Here is a 26,072-nt window from a genome sequence, read left to right on the forward strand (position 1 = left end):
TCTGAGCCTGGCCGTGCTGGCGTGACCCGCCTTGTTGCGGACCTCGTAGGTTGATGAATTAAGTAGTCGGTTACTGGGTCCCGGCACTGGCTGCAAAGTTCCTACTTCCAGTGGCAGCCAGCCTGGTGGCAGGAGACTGTCTGTTACGGGACCTTGCCGGGAGCGCTTTGTAGGGGAGTAGAGTTTGCAGTTGGGGCGAAACTGAAGGGGCGGCTTATTCCTGCTTTGGTAGTGAAGCTGGGTGGTCTGTGAAGTCGAGGGAGAGGTGGCGGTTTGGTAACGGAGGGACTCGGGAACGCCTTCCGTAAGGTGCAAACGCCTTTAGGACTCGAGGGAGACTTTCAAGGTAGTTGATCTTTAGTTTATAATTTTCACTAACAGAAATAGCAGGCTGAAGCCTGCCACAGTTAGCAAAAAACTAGTAGAGAGTGGTATTAAGATGAAAAGTAAAAAAAAGCCCCTTCCTGCTTTGCTACAGATGTTACAGATCTCATCATAAAACTTAATGCTTGGGCTTCCCTGGTGGCGCAGTGGTTGAGAGTCCGCCTGCCGATGCAGGAGACACGGGTTCGTGCCCCTGTCCGGGAAGATCCCACATGCCGCGGAGCGGCTGGGCCCGTGAGCCATGGCCGCTGAGCCTGCGTGTCCGGAGCCTGTGCTCCGCTACGGGAGAGGCCACAACAGTGAGAGGTCTGCGTACCGCAAAAAAAACAAAACAAACCAAAAACCTTAATGCTTTGTTTATATTTCTATGTCTTATTAACTTTAGACAGTCTCTATTATCTTGCCCACTATAGGCCAAGGAAAATTTGGGATACATAGGCTATCTCCTGTGCTCAATCTTCTTGAATTTTGTAATTACGTTATTTCCGTTTTTCTTGTGGCAGTATTTAAATAATGTGCTTAGACCTCTGTTTCTTGATGTATCAATCTCAAAAGTATCTCTGGATTCCCCACGATGTAATTTCACAGTGAAGGCCGCTATTCTTTATACGATAATTAGCGCACCTACACTTACCTACCCTCTGCCTTCTCCCTCTTGACTTTTTTCAGCTGTATTAGAACTGTTTTACTGTCAAGGTTTAGAGCTGTAATTAAGTTTTGTTTGGTAACTGTTTGGAAGTTACTACTATTTACATGTAGAAAGGTTTTGTCTAGAAGTCTAGTCTAAAAATTGACAACCAGTGGGTAGCATTTATCAGGTTATGATTATGTATTAATAAATGTGCCACCTATCTCACGATTTGATGCCCCATCGTATGGCAGAGAAACTTAAAGCTTCTCCCAGGCCTCCACTGAGGATGGTTCCCATTGCCACTGCATCCTCTCTATTGTTTTGGCAATCTTAGTTTTTCTCTGCTCTGGCTTATTCAATTGCAGTCTTCTTTCTGCCTTTGAAAATTAAATAAAATCTGTCAAGTTCTGGTTCAGTGATGACAGTTTTTTTTTTTTAACATTGTTATAGATTCACCCCCCCATGTCTTTAGAGTTGTCTCAGTTGGTTAGTGGGAGGGATATACTAAAACATGTCCCCTTTAAAATGCTTTAAGCATGAATGTGGCATCAAATTTACTTCAAAATTTAAAAAAATTTTTGATTCACTTATGTTTACATATGTTAGAATTCATTCTTTTTGGTGTGCAGTTCTATGTGTTTCTAGTTCCTGTGAGCATGTAATTGTGTAGCCACCTTTCTTGTAAAGTTAAATGTACATTTAACATATGATCCAGCAATTCCATTCCTAGGCATTTGCCCAAAAGATTTGCATTTTGGAAAAATCATTCTGGTTGCATTACAGAGAATGGATTAGAGGGGGAGTCAGGGCTTTGCAGTTAGGTAGACCTAAACTAAGGAGTCAGTGGGAATGGAAAGGAAAGGTGATTCATTCATTTGTGGGGTTTTTTTGTTTGTTTTTTGTTTGTTTGTTTTTTTGCTTGGAAGGTGATTCGCTTTTATTTATTTTGCCAGTGAATGTGTAAGAGCAACAGTATACATACTTTTGTCATCTATTTAGGAAAAATTTTTAAAGCTGAAGGATAATGTCAAGCCATATTCACTATGAGATATAAACCTAAACAAAATTTCTATTCCAAGGAAGAAAAAATCCAGTCTTCCCAAAGGAAAACTTTGTCTGCTTTCCTTACAGTGAAATGCAAGTATTGCTGAAAACCAGTTTTTAATCCTCCACTTGATACACAGCCTGAAGTGTAATTAGCTAAGTTTACAAGAGGGGGTTATTTTGTTAGGGTCCAAGATGTGTCTTTATCACACAGCAATGTATTTGTTTATTTATTTATTTATTTTTGGCTGCGTTGGGTCTTTGTTGCTGCACGCAGGCTTTCTCTAGTTGCGGCGAGCGGGGGCTACTCTTCGTTGCGGTGTGCGGGCGTCTCATTGCAGTGGCCTCTCTTGTTGCAGAGCATGGGCTCTAGGCACGCGAGCTTCAGTAGTTGTGGTGCATGGGCTCAGTAGTTGTGGCTCGTGGGCTCTAGAGCGCAGGCTCAGTAGTTGTGATGCACAGGCTTAGTTGCTCCGCGGCATGTGGGATCTTCCTGGACCAGGGATCGAACCCGTGTCCCCTGCATTGGCAGGTGGATTCTTAACCACTGTGCCACCAGGGAAGTCCCGCAATGTGCTTTTTACAAGCAGACTTGTGGACCATGACTAAAGGACATGGACAGATTCCAGTTCAATACATGGCAAGGCATTTAAGGGGCTGCCAATAGAGCTGACTTTTTGATTATTCTAGAAAGTGGAGACTCATCAACAAACACAGTAATCCCACTCTGCAAAGCTGGAGGCTGGCTAAAAGGAGCATTCCCACCAGACTTTCTGTGCCATAGCAAAGGAGATGCCCAGTCTGTGGCTGGGTACACTAAGACATTGTTTGACCTACTGTACAACTGTGCACTTCATAACAGGGTAAAATTGCAGTAGTAAATTGTCTAACATTTTTCTGAGGTTATATTCCATAAGCATAAAATTCAGATGTACTTATTTAAAGCATTCAAAACATTGGGCTCTAAGAATGTTTATGCATAAGGTTAATATCTGCCCTATAGAGATTTATATATTTCTGCACAAATACCTCCAGTTTATCTGAACGCATCTGTTTTGGACCAGCAGCTCCTGGCAGTGGGAGAGGTGGGTTTCCAGAAATCAGCACAGGTGCATTTGGTAAAAGTTTGGCAGGGACCAGGCCCATCCCAGGATGAGGTAAGTAGGGATTGAAAGTCATGGCAGGATTAGCTGCCAGGGATGGAGTCACAGGAAAAGAAGTAAGTGATGACATTTGAGCATTTTGGAGCATAAACTGCATCTGCTGGGTGAACATGGCTGCAGCAGTCTTTTGTTGAATCAGATTGTTCCCTCCATTAATTTCCAGCTGCATTTTTAAATGTGGAGGAGGGTGAAGGTACTTGCAGTTCTCTCTAGCACACCGACCCTTAAGGTCATAAGCAGCACCCTCCATGGAATCAGCCCAGGCTCTACTAGGCCTTCAGTTGCCCGGAGCAAAGCAGAAGGCACTCTCAGCCCCCATTTGTTTATTCAACAGATATTAATTGAACACAGTATTGGACCTGGGTATACTGTGGTGAACAGAGCAAACGTAAACTTTTCCCTTATAGAATTTCAGTCCAGTGGGTGAGCAAACCTTTAACAAATATCTTTTTAAATATTAGAAGTGTTGAAGAGAACAGGATACTATATGAAAAAAATAGCAGGTTTGAGAGGTGATAAGGAGGTAGGAACTTCATTTGTATTTGTTGAGGAAACATTCCAAGGATAAAAGAGTTGTTTGACAAAAGGATAAGCATGGGAATTTTAATGTTAACTCTTTTTTTTCCAACTCAAAGCTTATTTCAGGAAAATAGCTTTATGTGTTCACGGGAGTACTCAGATCTATTTGTCATGTCATCTGTATTATGAGGATAATCAAACTGCTTTCTCATGTTGTTGGGATTAGATAAAATACTTCATGTTAAAGCTGCAAGCACAGCTATTAACTTCATATGATTGTGGTGAAGATTAGATGAGTTGCTGCTTGTAAAAGGCTTAATTAAAATAATATCAGATAAATAATAAACTCAATAAATATTTAACTGTTTTTATTGTCAGAAAATGTTGGTGGGTATCATCATTTTCACCATATCTTAGGCCATAGTTTTCTCTCTACCTAATTAGGCTTTCCTTTTCTTTTTGTAGAATGTTTTCATTGCAGTAAAGCCAAGTTCTACTAGTTTTCTTCTAATTGATCTATATTTTCAGAATGAAAACAAAAACTTGTATGTGTTTAATTGTTTATAAATATATACATGAATCAGAATAATTAATTTGCCTTGACCTCTTGAACAGAATGAAAAATATTAATGGGTCAGACTCTTACACAGCTTTTGATGATGCTTAGTTTTATTAACCTTTTTCTTTTTTCTTTTTTTTTCTACTTCTGTTTCTTTTTAAACCATTAGGAACATGTTTGACAAGTTGAACCGTGATGCCTTTCAGATAGTTTCTTATTTTTTGTTTCAAACGCTTGACCAGTCTCTCACTAAAGAAGTTTTCAAGTGAGTAAAAGTTATTTCATTTTCTTTTTGTAGGGGATTTAAAAAGGGATTATGACTTTATATAAGCCAGAATTTCAACTTTGGACTTCAACTATTATTTTGAATGGATGTTATAGAAATTAGGCTTGAGTCTTACAAATTTAGTACTTAACCTTTATAAATCTGAGTGATTTTTTTTGTAAAATTATTGTAAATTAAAATAAAAATATAAAAATGTGATTATTCACTAGCCTTGGTTCTAAGTTATTTTGCATGTGATTTGGGTTTCATCTATAAGAAAAAGTGTTCAAATTTGTTTTAATATTTATATTGTGCCCTCATCCTCTTATATAGTAAGTCCATTGTTTAGGGCATTGTTTTTATTTGTGATAATTTATTTTTAATATTTGCCTTCAGTTAAAGTTATGAGTGATAAGGAGAACAAGTGTATTTGAAACATATTTTCGAAATCCCTATCATTAAGGTATAGGGCTTCCTCTGCTCAAATAAAAATAGATTTAAAAATTTTTTTTCTAGATTATAAACAAAATACAGCTTACTTTAGCCAGTTCAGCAAATACAGAAAAAGTTAAAGAAGGAAGTAAAAATAATTCCTAAACCCAACTAGAGAATATCACTGTTGACATTCCAGCTTTTTTTCTTTGCATACTTAATTTTTTTCTATGAATATAGCATGTAAGTTATGCTATAGAAATACAAAAAAAAATGGGACCCTAATCAAATAATTGCCTCAGAATAAAAATTTAGACAAAACATTATAAGGAGAAAGCACTAGGCAGATTTTAAAGTTCATTATTTTTGGCTAAAACAATTTTTAATAATTTCATATCTTGTTTGTCCAGAAAACAGTAGCACCCCTGACTGTAATATAGGTTATCTCTAGCGGTCATGATCTCTTATGCCATTCTTTCTGTGCTTTTCATGTGTAACCATGTGTTTTTCTCTTTTTCCCCAGGCATTATTATCCTAATTTATTTATACCATCTTTATGCATTAGTCCAGTGAATTCATTGAGAGTGTTGTCTTCTTTAGCTGATTTTCAGTAATTTTAATAGTGATTCATCCCTATATTTAACTTATATATTCATTGATTATTTGCACTAAACTGAATTCAACCCTATAGATATTCATAAAGAAAAAGACCTAATTTCTTACAGGTTGGTGTTTCTCTTTAGTTGAAATTTATGAACGTTAGCCTTGATTTAGCATTAATATTTCTAGTATAGGAGATAAGTTTGATGTTTTAAAATTTTGCTGAGTTTTCTTTTTTATTCATAATTCTAATTTTTATTTTTGTTTTAAAGACTTTGTTGGCCTCCATTTGACCAAAAAAGTGATACTGAATTCCGAAAACATTGCTGCGAATGGTTAAAAAAGATTTCTGTAAGTATTTTCTTTCTGAAAGATGCAAACGTTTATTAAGAGGTAATTTTTTTTCAGGCTTTATTGAGATACATTAATTTTTTTAGAGGTGAACTCTTTTTAATGCTTTTATGCTAACAGTATAAGCAAGAAATACTAATCAGGATAATACTTTCTGGTGGTTTTTGGTTGGGATTCTGTATATTTCTGGGAAGCCAGCTTTGTTGGCTAAGTGCATTAGAAATAGATTTTTGAGTTCCTGGGAATTTATATCACAGTTTTTGTTTAAAGAAAAAAAATTTTTTTACCATAGATTATTTTAGCTTATGTCCCCAAATAGTATCAGTAATTGTGGCTTTAAATTTTAATTGCTTTTTGTGACTGAGTCCACCAAGAGTTTAGAGGATTCAAAAATTCAACTTGTGGTTCAAATGGAATAATTCTGGTAAACCCTGTTAGGCTTCAGAACAGTATGATGTAAATATAAAGGTTGTTGTTGTTAAGGTCTTCAAATCATCTTGTTTCTTTTTTCCATAGGCTGAATGTGGAAGTAGCTTCCCTCAAGTTGTTGGTTCACTATTTCTTTCTCCTGGTGGTCCTAAGTTTATTCATCTGATGTATCACTTTGCAAGATTTGTTGCAATAAATTATATAAAAACCCATTCTAAAAGTAAGTTAAGCTTACAGTAGGAGTTTTTTTTGTTTTGATTCTTAAGTTTTTATTATTTTTTTATAATTTGTAAATCATTAAGAGATTTTAATAAAATAAAGTAAGATAAAAATATTACTTTACCTCAAAAGGCAAATGGTTAATATTTTATTGGAACTGTAGTTTGAAATCCTCTTATAATGAACATAGGTAGCAATACAGATTATTTTCTTACGTTCTAATACAGAGGTTGGGAAACATTTTCTGTGTAAGGCCTGACAGTAAATATTTTATACTTTGTGCACCACATAAGAGTGTCTGTCACATATACCTGTTTGTGAGGTTTTTTTAATTTTTATTTTTTGTAATATAATCCCTTAAAAATGTAGAAAGCAGTCCTAGCTTTCTGACCTCAGAAAAAGAGCCAGTGGGCCAGGTTAGACCTGCAGGTTATAGTTTGCCTATAATTCATTGTATTAAATGTTGTGTTGAATTTGTTAGAGATTTATTTTGGCTACTGGCAATGTGTTGGAATATTTTGGTTCACAATCGCTGTTTTAAAGGGATTTGATCTATTTGCTAGATTATAGAAACAAAATATTGGATTTTTCAGCTAAGGCTTAAAAGAATGCTATTTGTAGCTTACTAAGTATGCTGCTCAGTTTAATTGAGTTATGCTCATAAAACATGGGAGGTAAAAGCTGGAAAAGTTGATGCAATAATATCCCATCTTCCAATTTCTAGAGACAACCATTGCTTACATTTTGGTTTGTTTTCTTTTAGGTGTTTTTGTTGTTTGTTTGTTTTTAATGCACATATTATATGTTTTAATTATTTTGAATAAATGATAGATTCTCATGATTCAAAAATCAGAAAGTGAAAAGTCTGTCTTCCATCTCTACTTAGTTTCCCTTCCCAGAAGCAACCATTGTAATGAATAATACTAGCAAATGTGTATATATTCTTTTTTTTAAACCCTAAATGGTGACATACATCTGGTTTTGAATCTTGTGTTTTTTATGCAACAGTGTATATTGGAGATCATCCCATGTCAGTTCATAGATCTTCCTTACTCTGTCTCTCTTAAGAACTGCATATTTGAATGGATGTGTCATAGTGTATTTAATCACACATTTGTTCTGAAATCAGTTCTGCTGACAGACAGTTGGCTTTGTTCCTAATCTTTTGCTATAAAAATAATGCTACAGTGACAAACTTTATACATATATCATTTTGTGTATGTTCAAGTATATATTGTATGTGTGTGTGTGTGTATATATATATATATGTATATATGCACCCAAACATATACCTTTTTTCCAGTTTATCTTCTGTGCATGATTTTTTAAAACATGTACATGTGATCTTACTTTATAAGCATTTACATATTTTATTTAATTATTTTATTTTATTTTATTTTATTTATTTATTTTTTTGCGGTACGCGGGCCTCTCACTGTTGTGGCCTCTCCCATTGTGGGGCACAGGCTCCGGACGCGCAGGCTCAGCAGCTATAGCTCACGGGCCCAGCCGCTCCGCGGCATGTGGGATCTTCCTGGACCAGGGCACGAACCCGTGTCCCCGACATCGGCAGGCAGACTCTCAACCACTGCGCCACCAGGGAAGCCCTACATATTTTAAATTTAATGTAACATAAGCATTTTATCAGCTTTTCTGTTAGATGATTTATTCCAGTTACATGTAACCCAAACTATTTTATATGAATTATGTGTATTTGGATTTAGCAAGAGTTTATTGTACATAAGGCTTTTAAGCATGGGTTGTCATATTTCTCATTTAAAGCTGTTTCATTCAACATATTCAGTCTCTAGGTGACTTCTACATCCAGCGAACTCATACCCTGTTAAATATTCAGGAGTTTTGGTTATTTCTTTGCGGGTGATCTAGGACCTGGATTTACAATGTTAAGTATGGTGTGGGGTCACTATTTTCCAGAATATCCATCTTTATTGTATTGAGCCATCTTAAAGTAGGATTTATTACATTTTATTACAGGTGAAAACCTGGACTCTCAAATGTTTAGATGGATTGTTGTCAGGGTCTGCTTTGATCATCAGTAACACAGCCAAGAATTACTTGAGAAATAGAGATTGGTTTTATTTGGTTGTCTTGTCCTGTTGGTCTTACTAGGAAGAAAAGTACGCTGATAGCAGCAATGAAGGTGATGTGATCTCACCTCATCTCTTTTAATTGATTTTCTTCCTTTGTTGTTAAAAGATCAGTTGAGAAGTTGCTTATGTGTAATGATGAATTTGTTCATGGATGTATCACGCTGTGATAATAAGAATTACTTGGGGCACAAGGACTCTGAGAATTTTTAATTATGTAAAATAACTCAACTTCAGATATCCTTTTTTATTGCCTCCTTTAAAAATAGGTCATCCTTGCTTTTGCTGAAATTAGTTGTATCTTTTTGTGTATGTGGCATGCCAGCTTTTAAGGAGTTGTTAGTTAAATGAGGTTGTTAATCTCTCAATAATCTCACATTTTTATATTTATTAGCTTGTAAGTCTAAGTTTTGTATATTTTATTTGTGTTCTGTGTAGATTCTTCTGTACATTTTACAGAGACATTTAACGTAAAGCCACAAGATTTGCACAAGTGCATTGCCAGATGCCATGTAGCACGTAACAGATTTTTACGAATTTTGCAAAGAGAAGATTGTGTTACCCGAAAATACCAGGAAAATGCACAGTAAGTAATACTTTGATAGTTAGAAAATGTAAATTCCTTTCTTTTTGCACAAATGTCATCAGTATCCTTTTTTTTTTTAACCCATTGGTGTATGCACTTTATTTTTTTAATTCCATCAGTATTTATTTATTTATTTATTTAATTTATTTTTGACTGCGTTGGGTCTTTGTTGCTGTGCGTGGGCTTTCTCTAGTCGCGGTGAGTGGGGGCTACTCTTCGTTGCGGTGTGCGGGCTTCTCATTGCGGTGGCTTCTCTTGTTGTGGAGCACGGGTTCTAGGTGCGCGGGCTTCAGTAGTTGTGGCATGTGGGCTCAGTAGTTGTGGCACACAGGCTTAGTTGCTCCGCGGCATGTGGGGTCATCCCGGACCAGGGCTCGAACCCGTGTCCCCTCCACTGGCAGGCAGATTCTTAACCACTGTGCCACCAGGGAAGTCCCTCATCGGTATTCTCTCAATGGCAATAATTCATGTCTACCTCAAAACCCCCTTGCTGTTATCTTTCCATTTTAAAGCCTGATAACTTCTGAATAAAATGTTTTAAAACTTTAGGCATACTGTAAATGAAAGTTTAGAGAAAAGGAAGATATCATTTTAGTTCAAAAACTCAGTTTCTTTAGGTGCTTTTTCTTTTAAACATGGAAATAAATTTTTAAGCTGTAATTATAGTGCTCATTCTATTTTGTATCCTTTTTTCTCTTAATATTTCATTCTATAAATTTTTCCATATTGCCATAATGTATTACTTTTAATTTCTACTTAGTGTCTTAGTTGAAGAGGTATTCCATAGTTACTTTAGCCATTTTATACTGTCTTATATATACATTCATCTATTCAGCACTTTTCTTTTTTGAGTTACTTCTATGTGCTGGATATTGGTTACACACTAGTCCTACAGCATTAAACAAGGCAAGCAAGGTTCTTACTCTCTAGACATAAATTGTGTCCAGTTTTTTACAATTATAAACAACTATAGTAAGATAACTTTTTAAATGCTGTTATCTATTCCCAAAGCTACAAAATCCTTTGAAATCTCCTTAAAACTACAATGTTGCCCGTTTTAGGTAACATTTAAAATTATCCCCTGGGTATGTGAGATAAGGATAAGAGAACAGAGTAGTGTTAAATGACTTCCAACATTTTTGCTTGAAGTCAGAGAGTATATGAGCCAAGAAGTCCTGGTCCATTTCAATAGCCGCCTATATGTTAGAGCACTCCTGTAACTCTTAAAGGGAGTCTAGAGTCCCTTTATGACTGGCTGCTGGGTATATTGGGAAGAGTAGTCCTCAGAGGCCTTGAGCAAAGATATGAAATGAGGGAAAATATCAAAGCGGGCTATACTAGTTAGTTGTAATAGATTTACAGTTGTCATTTTGTATGTTTTCTTGCAGATTGTCAGTTAAACAAATACAAAGTTTGAGATCAGAATGTATAGGACAGCAAAACGAGATAAAAAAGTAAGTGACTTTTAGAGTTGAAAGTTCCTTGAGATACTAGTTGAGCCTCCTGCATGTTACCGGTAAGGAAAACTGAGATTAGTTAAAATAACATATCAATAGCTAGTTGATAATAGGACAAGAACATAATTCTGATTCCTAGTCCAGTTCTTCTAATAAATGATGATAGCTTTGAGCTTGAATTTTATTTTTGCTTTTTTTTTTTGTGGTATGCGGGCCTCTCACTGTTGTGGCCTCTCCTGTTGCGGAGCACAGGCTCCGGACACGCAGGCTTAGCGGCCATGGCTCACGGGCCCAGCTGCTCCGCGGCATGTGGGATCTTCCCGGACGGGGGCACGAACCCGTGTCCTCTGCATTGGCAGGCAGACTCTCAACCACTGCGCCACCAGGGAAGCCCTATTTTTGCTTTTAATAGGTGGTGGTTAGCAGGTGGGTGTGCAGATTAATTAGCTCTTTGGATGGTAAATTACCATATTTTTTTATTGACTAATGAGATTATTTAATTTTTAAATAGAATGGAACCCTATGATGACCAAAGTAATATACAAGAGAAAATTCAAAAGGTGAGACTTTTTTTTTTGAATTTTATTTTATTTATTTTTTATACAGCAGGTTCTTATGTATTTTATACATATAGTGTATATATGTCAATCCCAATCTCCCGGTTCATCGCACCCCCCCATTCCCCCCTTGGTGTCCATATGTTTGTTCTCTACATCTGTGTCTCTATTTCTGCCTTGCATACTGGTTCATGTGTACCATTTTTCTACATTCCACATATATGCGTTAATGTATGATATTTGTTTTTCTCTTTCTGGCTTACTTCACTCTGTATAAGACAGTCTCTAGGTCCTTCCATGTCTCTACAAATGACCCAATTTCATTCCTTTTTATGGCTGAGTAATACTCCATTGTACATATGCACCACATCTTCTTTATCCATTCATCTGTTGATGGGCGTTTAGTTGCTTCCATGACCTGGCTATTGGAAATAGTGCTGCAGTGAACATTGGGGTGCATGTGTCTTTTTTTTTTTTTTAAATTTTTTTTTATTAGTTTCTGCTTTATAACAAAGTGAATCAGTTATACATATACATCTGTTCCCATATCCCTTCCCTCTTGCGTCTCCCTCCCTCCCACCCTCCCTATCCCACCCCTCCAGGCGGTCACACAGCACCGAGCTGATCTCCCTGTGCTATGCGGCTGCTTCCCACTATCTATCTACCTTACGTTTGGTAGTGTATATATGTCCATGCCTCTCTCTCGCTTTGTCACAGCTTACCCTTCCCCCTCCCCATATCCTCAAGTCCATTCTCAAGTAGGTCTGTGTCTTTATTCCTGTTTTACCCCTAGGTTCTTCATGACATTTTTTTTTCTTAAATTCCATATGTATGTGTTAGCATACGGTATTTGTCTTTCTCTTTCTGACTTACTTCACTTTGTATGACAGACTCTAGGCCTATCCACCTCATTACAAATAGCTCAATTTCGTTTCTTTTTATGGCTGAGTAATATTCCATTGTATATATGTGCCACATCTTCTTTATCCATTCATCCGAGGATGGACACTTAGGTTGTTTCCATCTCCGGGCTATTGTGAATAGAGCTGCAATGAACGTTTTGGTACATGTCTCTTTTTGAATTATGGTTTTCTCAGGGTATATGCCTAGTAGTGGGATTGCTGGGTCATATGGTAGTTCTATTTGTAGTTTTTTAAGGAACCTCCATACCGTTCTCCATAGTGGCTGTACCAATTCACATTCCCACCAGCAGTGCAAGAGTGTTTCCTTTTCTCCACACCCTCTCCAGCACTTATTGTTTATAGATTTTCTGATGATGCCCATTCTCACCGGTGTGAGGTGATACTTCATTGTAGTTTTGATTTACATTTCTCTAATAATTAGTGGTGTTGAGCAGCTTTTCATGTGCCTTTTGGCCATCGGTATGTCTTCTTTGGAGAGATGTCTATTTAGGTCTTCTGCCCGTTTTTTAATTGGGTTGTTTGTTTTTTTAATATTGAGCTGCATGAGCTGTATATATATTTTGGAGATTAATCCTTTGTCCATTAATTCGTTTGCAAATATCTTCTCCCATTCTGATGGTTGTCTTTTCGTCTTGTTTGTAGTTTCCTTTGCTGTGCAAAAGCTTTCAAGTTTCATTAGGTCCCATTTGTTTATTTTTGTTTTTATTTCCATTACTCTAGGAGTTGGGTCAAAAAAGATCTTGCTGTGGTTTATGTCAGAGTGTTCTTCCTGTTTTCCTCTAAGAGTTTTATAGTGTCTGGTCTTACATTTAGGTCTTTAATCCATTTTGAGTTTATTTTTGTGTATGGTATTAGGCAGTGTTCTAATTTCATTCTTTTATATGTAACTGTCCAGTTTTCCCAGCACCGTTTATTGAAGAGACTGTCTTTTCTCCATTGTATATCCTTGCTTCCTTTGTCATAGATTAGTTGACCGTAGGTGAGTGGGTTTATCTATGGGCTTTCTATCCTGTTCCATTGATCGATATTTCTCTTTTTGTGCCAGTACCATATTGTCTTGATTACTGTAGCTTTGTAGTATAGTCTGAAGTCAGGGAGCCTGATTCCTCCAGGTCCATTTTTCTTTCTCAAGTTTGCTTTGGCTATTCGGAGTCTTTTGTGTTTCCATACAAATTGTAAACTTTCTTGTTCTCATTCTGTGAAAAATGCTATTGGTAATTTAATAGGGATTGCATTGAATCTGTCAATTACTTTGGGTAGTATAGTCATTTTCACAATGTTGATTCTTCCAATCCGAGAACATGGTGTATCTCTTCATCTGTTGGTATCATCTTTGATTTCTTTCATCAGTGTCTTAAAGTTCTCTGAGTACAGGTCTTCTACCTTCTTAGGTAGGTTTATTCCTTGGTATTTTATTCTTTTTGTTGCAGTGGTGAATGGGATTGTTTCCTTAATTTCTCTTTCTGAGAGACTTTTTTTTTTTTGCGGTACGCAGGCCTCTCGCTGTTGTGGCCTCTCCCATTGTGGAGCACAGGCTCCGGACGTGCAGGCTTAGTGGCCATGGCTCATGGGCCTAGCTGCTCTGCGGCATGTGGGATCTTCCCGGACCGGGGCACAAACCCGTGTCCCCTGCATCGGCAGGCGGACTCTCAACCACTGTGCCACCAGGGAAGCCCTTAATATCTCTTTCTGATCTTTTGTTGTTAGTGTGTAGAAATGCAAGAGATTTCTGTGCATTAATTTTGTGTCCTGCAACTTTACCAAATTCATTGATTAGCTCTAGTAGTTTTCTGGTAGCATCTTTAGGATTTTCTGTGTGTAGTAGTATCATGTCATCTGCAAACAGTGACAGTTTTACTTCTTCTTTTCCAATTTGTATTCTTTTTATTTCTTTTTCTTCTCTGATTGCCGTGGCTAGGATTTCCAAAACTGTGTTGAATAATAGTTGCGAGAGTGGACCTCCTTGTCTTGTTCCTGATCTTAGAGGAAGTGCTTTCAGTTTTTCACCATTGAGAATGATGTTTGCTGTGGGTTTGTCATATATGGTCTTTATTATGTTGAGGTAGGTTCCCTCTATGCCCACTTCTGGAGAGTTTTTATCATAAATCGGTGTTGAATTTTGTCAAAAGCATTTCTGCATCTATTGAGATGATCGTATGGTTTTTATTCTTCAATTTGTTAATATGGTATATCACATTGATTTGTGTATATTGAAGAATCCTTGCATCCCTGGGATAAATCCCACTTGATGTTGGTGTATATGATCTTTTTAACGTGTTACTGGAGTCTGTTTGGTAGTATTTTGCTGAGGATTTTTACATCTGTATTCATCAGTGATATTGCTCAGTAATTTTCTTTTTTTGTAGTATCTCTGTCTGGTTTTGGTATCAGGGTGATGGTGGCTTCGTAGAATGAGTTGGGAGTGTTCTTTCCCTGCAGTTTTTTTTGGAAGAGTTTGAGAAGGATGGGTGTTAGTTCTTCTCTAAATGTTTGGTAGAATTCACCTGTGAAACCATCTGGTCCTGGACTTTTGTTGGAAGACTTTTTTTTTTCTTTTTTTTTTTCCATATGTGGGCCTCTCATTGTTGTGGCCTCTCCTGTTGCGGAGCACAGGCTCCGGATGCGCAGGCTCAGCAGCCACGGCTCACGGGCCCAGCCGCTCCGTGGGTTGTGGGATCTTCCCGGACCGGGGCACAAACCTGTGTCCCCTGCATCGGCAGGCGGATTCTCAACCACTGCGCCACCAGGGAAGCCCCCTGTTGTGTCATTTAAAGCTTGTGTTTCCTTGTTAATTTTCTGTCTGGATGATCTGTCCATTTTATAGTTGTTAGCGGTTGCCTTAATATATTGAGGTGCTTCTGTGTTGGGTGTATATATATTTTTAATTGTTATGTCTTCTTGATTGATCCCTTGATCATTATGTGGTGTCCTTCCTCGTCTCTTGTAAGATTCTTTATTTTAAAGTTTATTTTATCTGATAGGAGTATTGCTACTCCAGCTTTGTTTTGATTTCCATTTGCATGGAATATCTTGTTTTCATCCCCTCACTTTCAGTCTGTATGTGTCCCTAGGTCTGAAGTGGGTCTCTTGTAGACAGCGTATATATGGGTTTTGTGTTTGTATCCATTTAGCAAGCCTGTGTCTTTTGGTTGGAGCATTTAATCCATTCAAATTTAAGGCAATTATCGATATGTATGCTCCTATTACCATTTTCTTAATTGTTTTTTGTTTGTTTTTGTAGTTCCTTTTCTCCTCTTGTGTTTCCCATTTAGAGAAGTTCCTTTAGCATTTGTTGTAGAGCTGGTTTGGTGGTGCTGAATTCTCATAGCTTTTGCTTGTCTGTAAAGCTTTTGATTTCTTCTTTGAATCTGAGTGAGATCCTTGCTGGGTAGAGTAATCTTGGTTGTAGGTTCTTCTCTTTCATAACTTTAAATATATCGTGCCACTCCCTTCTGGTTTGTAGAGTTTCTGCTGAGAAGTCAGGTGTTAACCTTATGGGAGTTCCCTTTTATGTTATTTGTTGTTTTTCTCTCGTTGCTTTTAATAATTTTTGTTTGTCTTTAATTTTTGTTAATTTCATTACTGTGTGTCTCGGCGCGTGTCTCGGCATGTTTCTCCTTGGGTTTATCCCGCCTGGGACTCTGCGCTTCCTGGACTTAGGTGGCTATTTCCTTTCCCATGTTAGGGAAGTTTTCAACTATAATCTCCAAATATTTTCTCTGGTCCTTTCTCTCTCTCTTCTCCTTCTGGGACCCCTTTAATGTGAATGTTGCTGTGTTTAATGTTGTTCCAGAGGTCTCTTAGGCTGTCTATATTTCTTTTCATTCTTTTTTCTTTATTCTGTTCCACGGCAGTGATTTCCACCATTTTGTCCTCCAGGTCATTTATCCATTCTTCTGCCTCAGTTATTCTGCTATTGATTCCTTCTAGTATATTTTTCTTTTCACTTATTGTATTGTTCATCTCTGTTTGTTTGTTCTTTAATTCTTCTAGTTGTTTGCTCTTTAATTCTTCTAGGTCTTTGTTAAACATTTCTTGCATCTTCTCGATCTTTGCCTCCATTCTTTTTCCGAGGTCCTGGATCATCTTTACTGTCACTCTTCTGAATTCTTTTTCTGGAAGGTTGCCTATCTCCACTTCATTTAGTTGTTTTTCTGAGGTTTTATCTTGTTCCTTCATCTGTTCCATCCTCTGCCTTTTCATTTTGTCTGTCTTTCTGTGAATGTGGTTTTTGTTTCACAAGCTGCAGGATTGTAGTTCTTTTTGCTTCTGCTGTCTGCCCTCTGGTGGATGAGGCTACCTAAGGGGCTTGTGGAAGCTTCCTGATGGGAGGGACTGGTCAAGACAACTTTTGAAGGGAGCAATTTAATCTTTCTTTTGTGTTATGCAGTGTTTACTTAATTGAACTCATATCTCTCTCTTTGTAGCAGTGTTTTGTTTGTTTTTCTTTTTTTTACTCATTATAAGTGATATATGTATAAAAGTATTAACGGGGTGCCTTTAAAAGACTTGAATATAATGGAAAAATTAGCTTATAATCTATCAGACTAAATATATACAAAAGTAGTTTTAAATTAACCAGTTTAAATTTGGTTAATTTAAAATCTTTCATGCCAGTAGGGAAAATTCAGCTTGATTCTAACTTAATCAGTAATATTTATCTAAATAAAATACATTACGTGAAGGCAGATGGTAAGTATGGAAGAACGATGAGAAGTCATGTTGAGGCTGACGTGGCAGTAGAGAGGAATCTGGCAGATATAAATGATCTGAGGCTTTCAGAGGTTGGCTTTAACAAATGTGGGTAAGAGTGTTTTCTTAGACCTTTGTGTTTGGATGAAATCTCTCTCAAGCTCTTTGTTCTGATTCTATGGTCACCAAGCTGCTTTGGGGTATTAATTTGGCTTTTTAGGCACTTTGTCGCTGGAAAAGGTGCGTGCCCTCCTCAGGAAGTAATTATTCATTAATTCAGTGAATATTTATTGATCACCTGCCATTTGCTAGGCATTCTTCTAGATATTATGGACTAGAGCACTAAAGAAAACAGAGTCACTTCCTTTATGGAGCCTCCAGTTTAGTGAATATGAATATTCCTATTGCTGAATGTAGTATCTTTGATTGTAGGCTTAATAGGTTAGGTTGGTATGAAACCCGTTAAGAGTTTTCATAGCAGTCTCTCTTGAGTTTGGGTAATGTTCAGTTTTCCCTGAGTCCAGTCAACTTTGAGCCATTGAGAAGGTAAACTTTCTAGATTTGAAAAATCTGAGCACCAGATCCTGGATCTTTGTATGTTCACCAAGGAAATGCCATCCTGTGAGATCTTTAGATGGCCAGCCAATGAGTCTTCCTTTGGGGAAACAACTTTACTTTGTACTGTGAGAAGACCCAGACACTAACACAAATATAATTAGTGTATTTCCCCTCCTCTTTCCCACTTACGTAAATTCTTTTGAGGCATAACATACATATAAAAACGTGCAAAAATCATAAGTGTGAAGCTTGACAAAATTCACAAAGTGGACACATCCATGTAACCAGCATCCAGTTAAAGAAACAGAATGTTACCATCACCCCAGGAGCATTGAGCCCCCTTTCTTTCATGACCATTTCCTTCCGAGAGTAAACACTATCCTCACTTCTTTTTTTGTTTTTGTTTTTGTTTTGTTTTTTTTTGCGGTACACGGGCCTCTCACTGTTGTGGCCTCTCCCGTTGCGGAGCACAATCTCCGGACGTGCAGGCTCAGCGGCCATGGCTCACTGGCCCAGCCGCTCCACAGCATGTGGGATCTTCCCGGACCAGGGCATGAACCTGCGTCCCCTGCATCGGCAGGCAGACTCTCAACCACTGCATCACCAGGGAAGCCCTGTTTGTTTTTTAAAAATTAATTTATTTTATTTATTTTTGGCTATATTGGGTCCTCATTGCTGCATGCAGGTTTTCTCTAGTTGCGGCGAGCGGGGGCTACTCTTCGTTGTGATGCGTGGGTGTGGGCTTCTCATTGCGATGGGTTCTCTAGTTGCGGAGCATGGGCTCTAGGCACACAGGCTTCAGTAGTTGTGGCATGTGGACTCAGTAGTTGTGGCTTGTGGCCTCCAGAGTGCAGGCTCAGTAGTTGTGGCGCATGGGCTTAGTTGCTCCGCGGCATGTGGGATCTTCCCGGACCAGGGATCGAACCTGTGTCCCCTGCATTGGCAGGCGGATTCTTAACCACTGCACCACCAGGGAAGCCCTATCCTCACTTCCTATGCTAAAGATTAGTTTTGCCCATTCTTGAACTTTGTGTAAATGGGGAGTGTTTTAGAATACGTTCTTTTGTGTTCGACTTCTTTCACTCATGCTGTTTTATCCATGCTGTTGTATGTGTTCATTCTCATTGCTGTATAATGTTCTATTTTATGATTAAAGGAAAGTATACTTTTTATTCAAGGTAGTTCTTCGGGTTGATTGCAGTTTTTGAGTATTACAAATAGGAGTGCTGTGAAATTCTTATATGTGAATTTAATAAACATAGGTTAATATATCGTTTTCAACATTTTAACTTTTTGAAACTTGAATGACTCTTAAAATTGATGTGTAATGTTTTCATTTTCTCCTGAAGATCTTTTATTTTCCCTGATGGCATCTCAGAATACAGGAAATGCTAATTGCATGTCCGTAGTGTAAGGTTTCTTAGATATGTTTTGCAAATCATAGTGGGCTAGATTCTCCTGAGAAATTCTTTAGTTTTAAAGTGCCCTTGAAAGTAATATCAGTGCTTTTAGACTGTTAAAATAGTTAGTTTTCTTAACAGAAACCATTCCAGGAATACCTAATTTGTTCCTAGAAATGAGCATATATTTGTATTTTACATATCTTTATGTATAGATTATATATAGACTTTAATAATTTGTTTGTCTCTGTTTTCGAAGGTTCGGTCTTTGTGGGCTTCAGTGAATGAAACACTCATGGTTTTGGAAAAAGAGAGAGAAGTTGTTAGTTCAGTCCTTAGTGTTGTTAACCAATATACTTTAGATGGAACTAATGTTGCTATCAATATTCCAAGGCTCTTACTTGACAAAATTGAGAAACAAATATGTCAGGTAAGCATTCGATAATTAAGGGAGCTTTGAGAAAACTCCCTTCACATAATTTTTTTATATATTGTATATTGTTTTTCTCACAATGTTTTTCTACTGTTTTCAGAATTTACCTTTGTGAATATATCTGGTAAATCTTTCATAAAGATGGGTACTGTTAAAGGTGTTTATATTCACATTTATCAACCTTTATTCATTGTCCATACGTTGTATGGTGCTACATCATATAGTGTAGAGAGTAGAAGGTACTTAGTAGGAAGATGATATGATACTTAGTTTTTTATAAATTCTCAAAGAGAGCACCAGTGATCTCCTGAATGCTAAATTTCTTTTTAAAAACTCTTCTTTCGTTTTTCATTCATCTTGATGCTATTAAATGTTTTAAAGTGTTTTCTTCCTTTATTTTTTGTGATCTCAGTGTCTTTGCCTTCCTGTGGTGTTTCAGACTGCTGTCTCCAGTTTTCCACTGGTTCCTTTTCCTCTAACTTTTAAATGAACATGTTCCCCATGGTTCCTTTAATGGCCCCTTTTCTTTCCCCCATTATAAATTCATCTGTATTTTCTTACCCAATTCTATGGCTTCATCAGCCTCCTATACAATAATATTACCAGATTGGTATTTCCAGTCTCTCCCCTTCAACCCAAACTACATCAAATTATTTCCACTTGCTTATGGGACATTTCCATCTGAATAGCCTACGTTTTTTTTTTCTTAGTAAACTTAAAATTTTTTGAGCATCTCCTATGTGCCAGGTATTATTATAGTGAAGGGGATATAAAGATAAAATATTGTTGTGACCCTGAAGAGTTTTCACTTTAATAGGTAACATGTCAGGCACTTCAAATTCAGAGTACATAAAAATCAGGATCTGTAAACTCAGATTCCTACAGGGGCTAGGCAGGTAATACTATATAGATGAAGTATGCTAATTATGTGTAACAATAGAGGTAAAGTAGGAAATGATGAGATCTTTGGGGAACTAATTTTGTGTGAAATCTGTGATTTTAAAAATTAGCAGCTAATTCAGATGATTTTAAAACATTGGAACTGTGCAGGCCAAATAAACATGTCTAAGTTTGGAATCAACCTTTAGGGGTCCTTTAATTTGCAACTTTTGGTAAAACATGAATTCATGATCTTTCTTCAAACCTGATCTTTCTCCTCGGTCTTTATTTTGCTTTCCATTTATTTGCATTTCTTTTATTCTAGTTTCAGCTTTTTTGCATGATATAAAAATGTAGCGTGGCGTGTTAATTCTTCCACAGTAGTTTTCTTTGGGCCAGAATTATTTACATAGTTTTATTTTTGGGTAGACATTCGTTCTTTTTTTCCACTCTTTTTTAAGGTAACCTTTTTATATAATAGTGAAAAATGTAAATATATTTTTGTAGCATTTTATTATGTTAACAATCTATAGTTCACCACTTTTTTTTTTTTTTCAGTTGCACATAGGAAATGTTTATGAGGCTGGAAAATTGAATCTCTTAACAGTTATTCAGTTATTAAATGAAGTCTTGAAAGTAATGAAATATGAACATTGTCAGGCTAACCAAGCAAGACTGACAATAGACCTTCACTTCCTTGAAAAAGAGACCAAAGTTCAGAGAGAAAGACTGTCAGATCTGAAGCATATGAGGTACACTAGAAAGATCTTCTGTTATTTCTTTGGGGTAGGAGTAGGGTGGTTTTGATAATTTCTCAGCACAACTCTTGTTTAGTTAACAACTCAGTAGCTTTGGCAAACAAGTGTGAAAATTTTACTTGTACTCAAAAACCTTATGTCACCAACTTCTAGAGAGACACATGAAGTAGCAAGGAAAATTAATGTAGTTTTCTTTTGTCTGGAGTATATTATTTGCCCTGAGTGATAATTCTTTATCAAATAATTCTGACTCTTCTCTAGCTTTTCTTTTGTAGGGTCTACTAATAAAACCATGTTTTAGAAAAATTGTTTGTATTGAGCAGGGTGACTGGGAGGTATGGGTTCTCTTTAGAAATGGATAGAGAGTAGGAGTAGAATTTCAACTTGAGTTCAGAACCAGGAAAAAATTGTATGGGGTTGGCCAAAGAGTTCGTCTGCGTAACATCTTAGGGAAAAACCCGAACGAACTTTTTGGCCAACCCAATATTTTTAGAGATAAATGGAGTATAGATGTATGATTGCTATTTGGTGTTAAAAGGAAAGAAGGTATTTTAGATTCTGAACTCTCAATGGGAGAGTTTATGCAATTTAGGTGTGCTGAATTGGTTGAACTTAACAGTTATACTTTCTGCCCTTTCTCTATGAGCTATAGTATTCTTACTTCAACACTTTTTCTCAGTGCTTCTTTTTATATATTCATGTTTTGAATGAAGTTCTTTTTTATGCTGTTACAGGTATAAAATAAAAGAAGATCTCACAACTATAAGACATTCTATTGTTGAAAAACAAGAAGAATGGCATAAAAATTGGAAAGAATTTCTCGGCCTGTCTCCTTTCAGTCTAATTAAAGGTTGGACTCCAGTAAGTAATATTGACTTGACTTTTGGAGAGTAGTTAAATCTCTTGCAAACTCTTGATTTATCGTGTTACAAATGACCTGGAAATGCTATATGTGTGTATGCTTGTCATCTTTGCATCTGAGCCTAAAGTACAAATATTTTGATTTCTGTGATTTTTCTAAATACATATTAGAATGTTCTTTAAGCTGCTGTTGTGATATAGTTAATATTTTTAGATTCAGTGGATTGTATTAAAAAGAAAATGAGATCAGGGAGAAGCTGGCGCTGAGGCTCAAGTTGCCTGTGGGGGCTGAGCCCGCTGTCTACCCGTGGCTGCTGCTGGTCTACGACAAACCCCACGATACTGCTCACGAAATCCTCGAGACCATCTGGCTCAAAGATTTGGAAAGAGATAGTTTAGCAGAAAAGGAACACGTGAAGGAGAAATGGAATCTCTTGCATGAATTTCTGCAGACAGAAATAAAGAATCAGTTATGTGACTTGGAAACCAAATTACATAAAGAAGAATTATCAGAGGAGGGCTACCTGGCTCAAGTCAAATCCCCCTTTTTTTTTTTGCGGTATGCGGGCCTCTCACTGTTGTGGCCTCTCCCGTTGCAGAGGATAGGCTCTGGACGCGCACGCTCAGTGGCCATGGCTCATGGGCCCAGTCGCTCTGCGGCATGTGGGATCTTCCCGGACTGGGGCAGGAACCTGCGTCCCCTGCATCAGCAGGCGGACTCTCAACCACTGCGCCACCAGGGAAGCCCCAAATCCCTTTAAAATAAAGATTTGTCCTTGGAGAACGGAGCTCATGCTTTCAGTCGGGAAGTGAATGGATGTCTAGAAAACGGGAGCCAGACAAATGGTGAGGACCGCAGAGTGGAAATAGCAGAGAAAAACAAGTCCCCCAGACGTGTTTCCAAACTTTGCATGCCCAGGAGAAGCAAGTCCGATGGAGAAACAAAATCTGAAGTCTCATGTAGCGCCAGGATTACAAGGCAAACTACTAGGCAGATCACCGTCACATCTCATTTCACAAGGGGCCCTGCCAAACGGAAGCCTGAGGAAGACCCTGAAAAATCAAAATCAGATGATTCTGTCGATGAAGAAGAAAAAGACCAGGAGGAAAAGTGACGTAGAGTTACATCCAGAGAACAGGTTGCTGGACCGTTCCCTGCAGAAGAACCGGGAAGAGTAAGACCAGGAACACACGTGGAAGAAGAAGAAAGAGATGATAAAGTAAAGCCTGGTCACCTCCAGGAAAAAAATAGACTCAGAAGTCAAACCGAAGGACTAGCACCTAAACAGAAATCTAAGGAGGAGCCAGACAGAGATGCGAGGCCCGGAGGAGCTCAGGCTGAAATGAATGAAGGAGAAGACAGATGAAAAGAGGCACAAAAGTGAACCCAAAGATCTAGCTAGCAAACGGAAACCAGAAGAAAAAGAACCTGAAAGAGTAAAACCACAAGTTTCTGATGAGAAAGATGAGGATGAAAAGGTAACGAACGCACATGGTAAACACAACAGCTCGACATGGTAAAGTTCCCCGTCAGAACGAAGGGACCTGGACCGTATCCTCTGGGGGTCTGTGCACGCCCGAAGATGCAGAACATGAAGAACACTCAGTCCCCTGTGCAATCTAACAGCTCTAGTCCACATGTCTCACCCCAAACCCAGGACACTAGACCTACTAGATAGAGCAGGAAGCAAAAATATGGTAGGACTCCTCAGAATGGCTAAGGCTTTGACCAAAGACCAAGCCCCACAATCCCTATGAACACGTTGAGAATTTAGTTTGTTGCAAAGCACTGCTCTGAGCTTCACAGCTATGGCGGGAGGCAGGGGGTGGGGTGGGGGGGAGTCTCCATGGGACACACCCCGGCTAGAAGTCCGAGTGGCATTTAATAAGTGACTCAAACAAGGACAATGTGCAGTCAGTCCCCTTTTAATACTTCTGATCTCGGTGAAGAGCAAGTCTCACTTTGTTGCCAGTGCATCTCAAACCTTTCTGTGCAGTTGGTTCATCTTTCAACAAAGACAACAGGATTTAGGTCCAGAGTTTTTGGCCGGTAACAGTAAGGATTACATTAAAAAAAAAAAAGAAATTGAGACATTCCGCTTTACTTTAAAGGTACTATTACATTTGAGGCAAAGTTGGAGGGCAAAGTAGCCCTCTTGTTCCTAATATCATACTCCTTAGTTAATAGTTACAGGATAATTTGTATGTTTGCTAATTCTTTCTTCGTTAGGGGAAAAAAAATCATCCATTCATAGATTTACTTAGTATTGTTACTGTGGTACTGAGTAAAGTGTGTATATTTCAAAATAAAAAATTCTGTGTTTTAAGGCTGTGGATCTTTTACCACCTATGTCTCCCCTTTCGTTTGATCCTGCCTCAGAAGAAGCATATGCGAAGAGTATTCTTTTGCAGTACCCTGCTTCACTTCCAGGTTGGTTATTTATTTTTTTCTCTTTTAAACTTCCCTGTCATTAATATTTCTCACTATGATAACAGTTCTTTTATAAACTTTCATGTTTTTTTCCCCAGTTATTTACTGTGGTGAAATGCACAAAGCATTTCAGTCATATGAGCCTCAGTTAACCATGAGGCTTTTTGTGTCTCCTTTCTTTCAGTTGCACAGCTTTTTAGTTTGCACAGTGTTTTCAAGCTTTATCCAAGTTGTAGCATGTATCGATACTTTATTACTTTGTTTGAATACATTCTGTTGTATGATTGAATCGAATTTTGTTGATCTTTTCGTCCTTTGATGGACATTTGGGTTATTTCCACCATTTGGCTATTATGAGTAATGCTGCTATAAATATTTGTTTACAAGTTTTGTGTAGAACCCCACAATTGTTTAACATGAAAGAATAGTACACTAATTACCTGAATACTTAACTGTTGTTTGTTTCAACAGTTGAGATTTTTGCTTTAAATGTGTATGTTTGTTTGCTAAACCATGTAAGTCTGAGACCTTAACACTTCACTCTAAGTGTTTCAGCATGCATTCCCATGAAAATAAGGACTTTTTCCTCTTTAATTACCATACTGATATTACACCTAAAATTAATAATGATCTCATTCAGTTTCCTCAAATATCATACCATTATCACACCTAAAAAATTAATTTCTCTACAATATCTAATATCCATTTCATACTCAGTTTCACCAATTGCCTGGTACTTGTATACAAGAAATTTTTATTGGGTTCAGTAAATGTAAGGTAGATAGGTGGATAAATGAATAAAAAATGTATGAATTATGTAGCCGATCTGGAGCAGGTAATAAGTATAGGTCACAGTTGAGTTTAGGCAGGCCATCGGTCATGGCAGCAGTTAGCACAGGACTTAGGAAGAAAAAGGATGAACACAGCTAGGATAGGTGATTGGTTTGGGAGTCAGGTGTATGTGGGGAGGACACTAGTTGGGAAAGATCACAGACCAGAGAGCAAGGGTCAAGGATAGGCGCCAGCAGAAGAGTAGACACAAAAGGCTGCATAGTTTGATGAATGAAAAAGATCTTCAGATACAGAGCATTGCTTATGATGATAGAATTACTTTGATAGTTCTTGGCATATTTGGTTGCCATTGTGTTCTCACTTCAGCTTGGAAAGGGCCTTTGTACTCTTGGCATACTTAGTTTAGGCCCTGTGAAACCATGAAATTGTTCTCACGTCCATTTGGAGATTTCTGTGTCACCTTCAGAGTGAGGGAGTATTTGTGTCTGTTTATGAAGTTTAGTTAGAAGTCCACATTTTAAAAGTGTTTGATAGGATCTTTGGGGGTAACCCTTTCCTTCAGACATTGCACAGTTTGTACTCTTGGGATTCCTTTTTTTTTTCTTCCTCTAGAGCCTTGGTCTGGGCTGGGGAACCTCAACATTATTTTATACTTTTTGTAGTAAACCACTTTACTTTGCTTAAAGTAAAAGCTTTTTCCCTCCTATACCTTACATATTACATCTTTCTGGAAGTGATCTTTCTTTTCAGTAGTTTTAAAAAATTATATTTCATCATTATTAAGTACAGGAATATTATAAATACCTGTTTACTGAACACTTGTCAAATCTTTGCAGTATTTGCTTTAGATTTTTTTTAAAGTACTAGTGTAGTTAACCCTTGAGTATCCACCCTTCCTTGAGTATTCTTTTTTTTTTAATTGCAGTATAGTTGATTTATAATATTATTTTAGTTTCAGGTGTGTAGAGCATAGTGATTTTTTTTAAGATTATATTCCATTATAGGCTATTACATGATATTGGCTATAATTCCCTATGCTAT

General features: G+C 37.5%; 1 protein-coding gene across 1 annotated transcript in view; it reads left to right on the forward strand.

Annotated features, from left to right (window-relative positions):
* Positions 1–26,072, forward strand: part of HAUS6 (HAUS augmin like complex subunit 6) — a gene marked incomplete at both ends in the record, with an annotated part of 43,858 nt that overhangs the window by 160 nt on the left and 17,626 nt on the right. The window contains 10 exons of the mRNA XM_079706981.1: positions 4,470–4,565; positions 5,870–5,948; positions 6,465–6,597; positions 9,143–9,290; positions 10,679–10,744; positions 11,259–11,307; positions 19,137–19,307; positions 20,748–20,941; positions 21,682–21,808; positions 24,137–24,239. Coding sequence (XP_079563107.1) covers positions 4,470–4,565; positions 5,870–5,948; positions 6,465–6,597; positions 9,143–9,290; positions 10,679–10,744; positions 11,259–11,307; positions 19,137–19,307; positions 20,748–20,941; positions 21,682–21,808; positions 24,137–24,239 — 1,166 coding nt within the window. The remainder of the gene's footprint in view (positions 1–4,469; positions 4,566–5,869; positions 5,949–6,464; positions 6,598–9,142; positions 9,291–10,678; positions 10,745–11,258; positions 11,308–19,136; positions 19,308–20,747; positions 20,942–21,681; positions 21,809–24,136; positions 24,240–26,072) is intronic.

The sequence above is a fragment of the Hyperoodon ampullatus genome, assembly GCF_949752795.1.
Source record: "Hyperoodon ampullatus genome assembly, chromosome: 6".
Classification (NCBI taxonomy): domain Eukaryota; kingdom Metazoa; phylum Chordata; class Mammalia; order Artiodactyla; family Ziphiidae; genus Hyperoodon; species Hyperoodon ampullatus.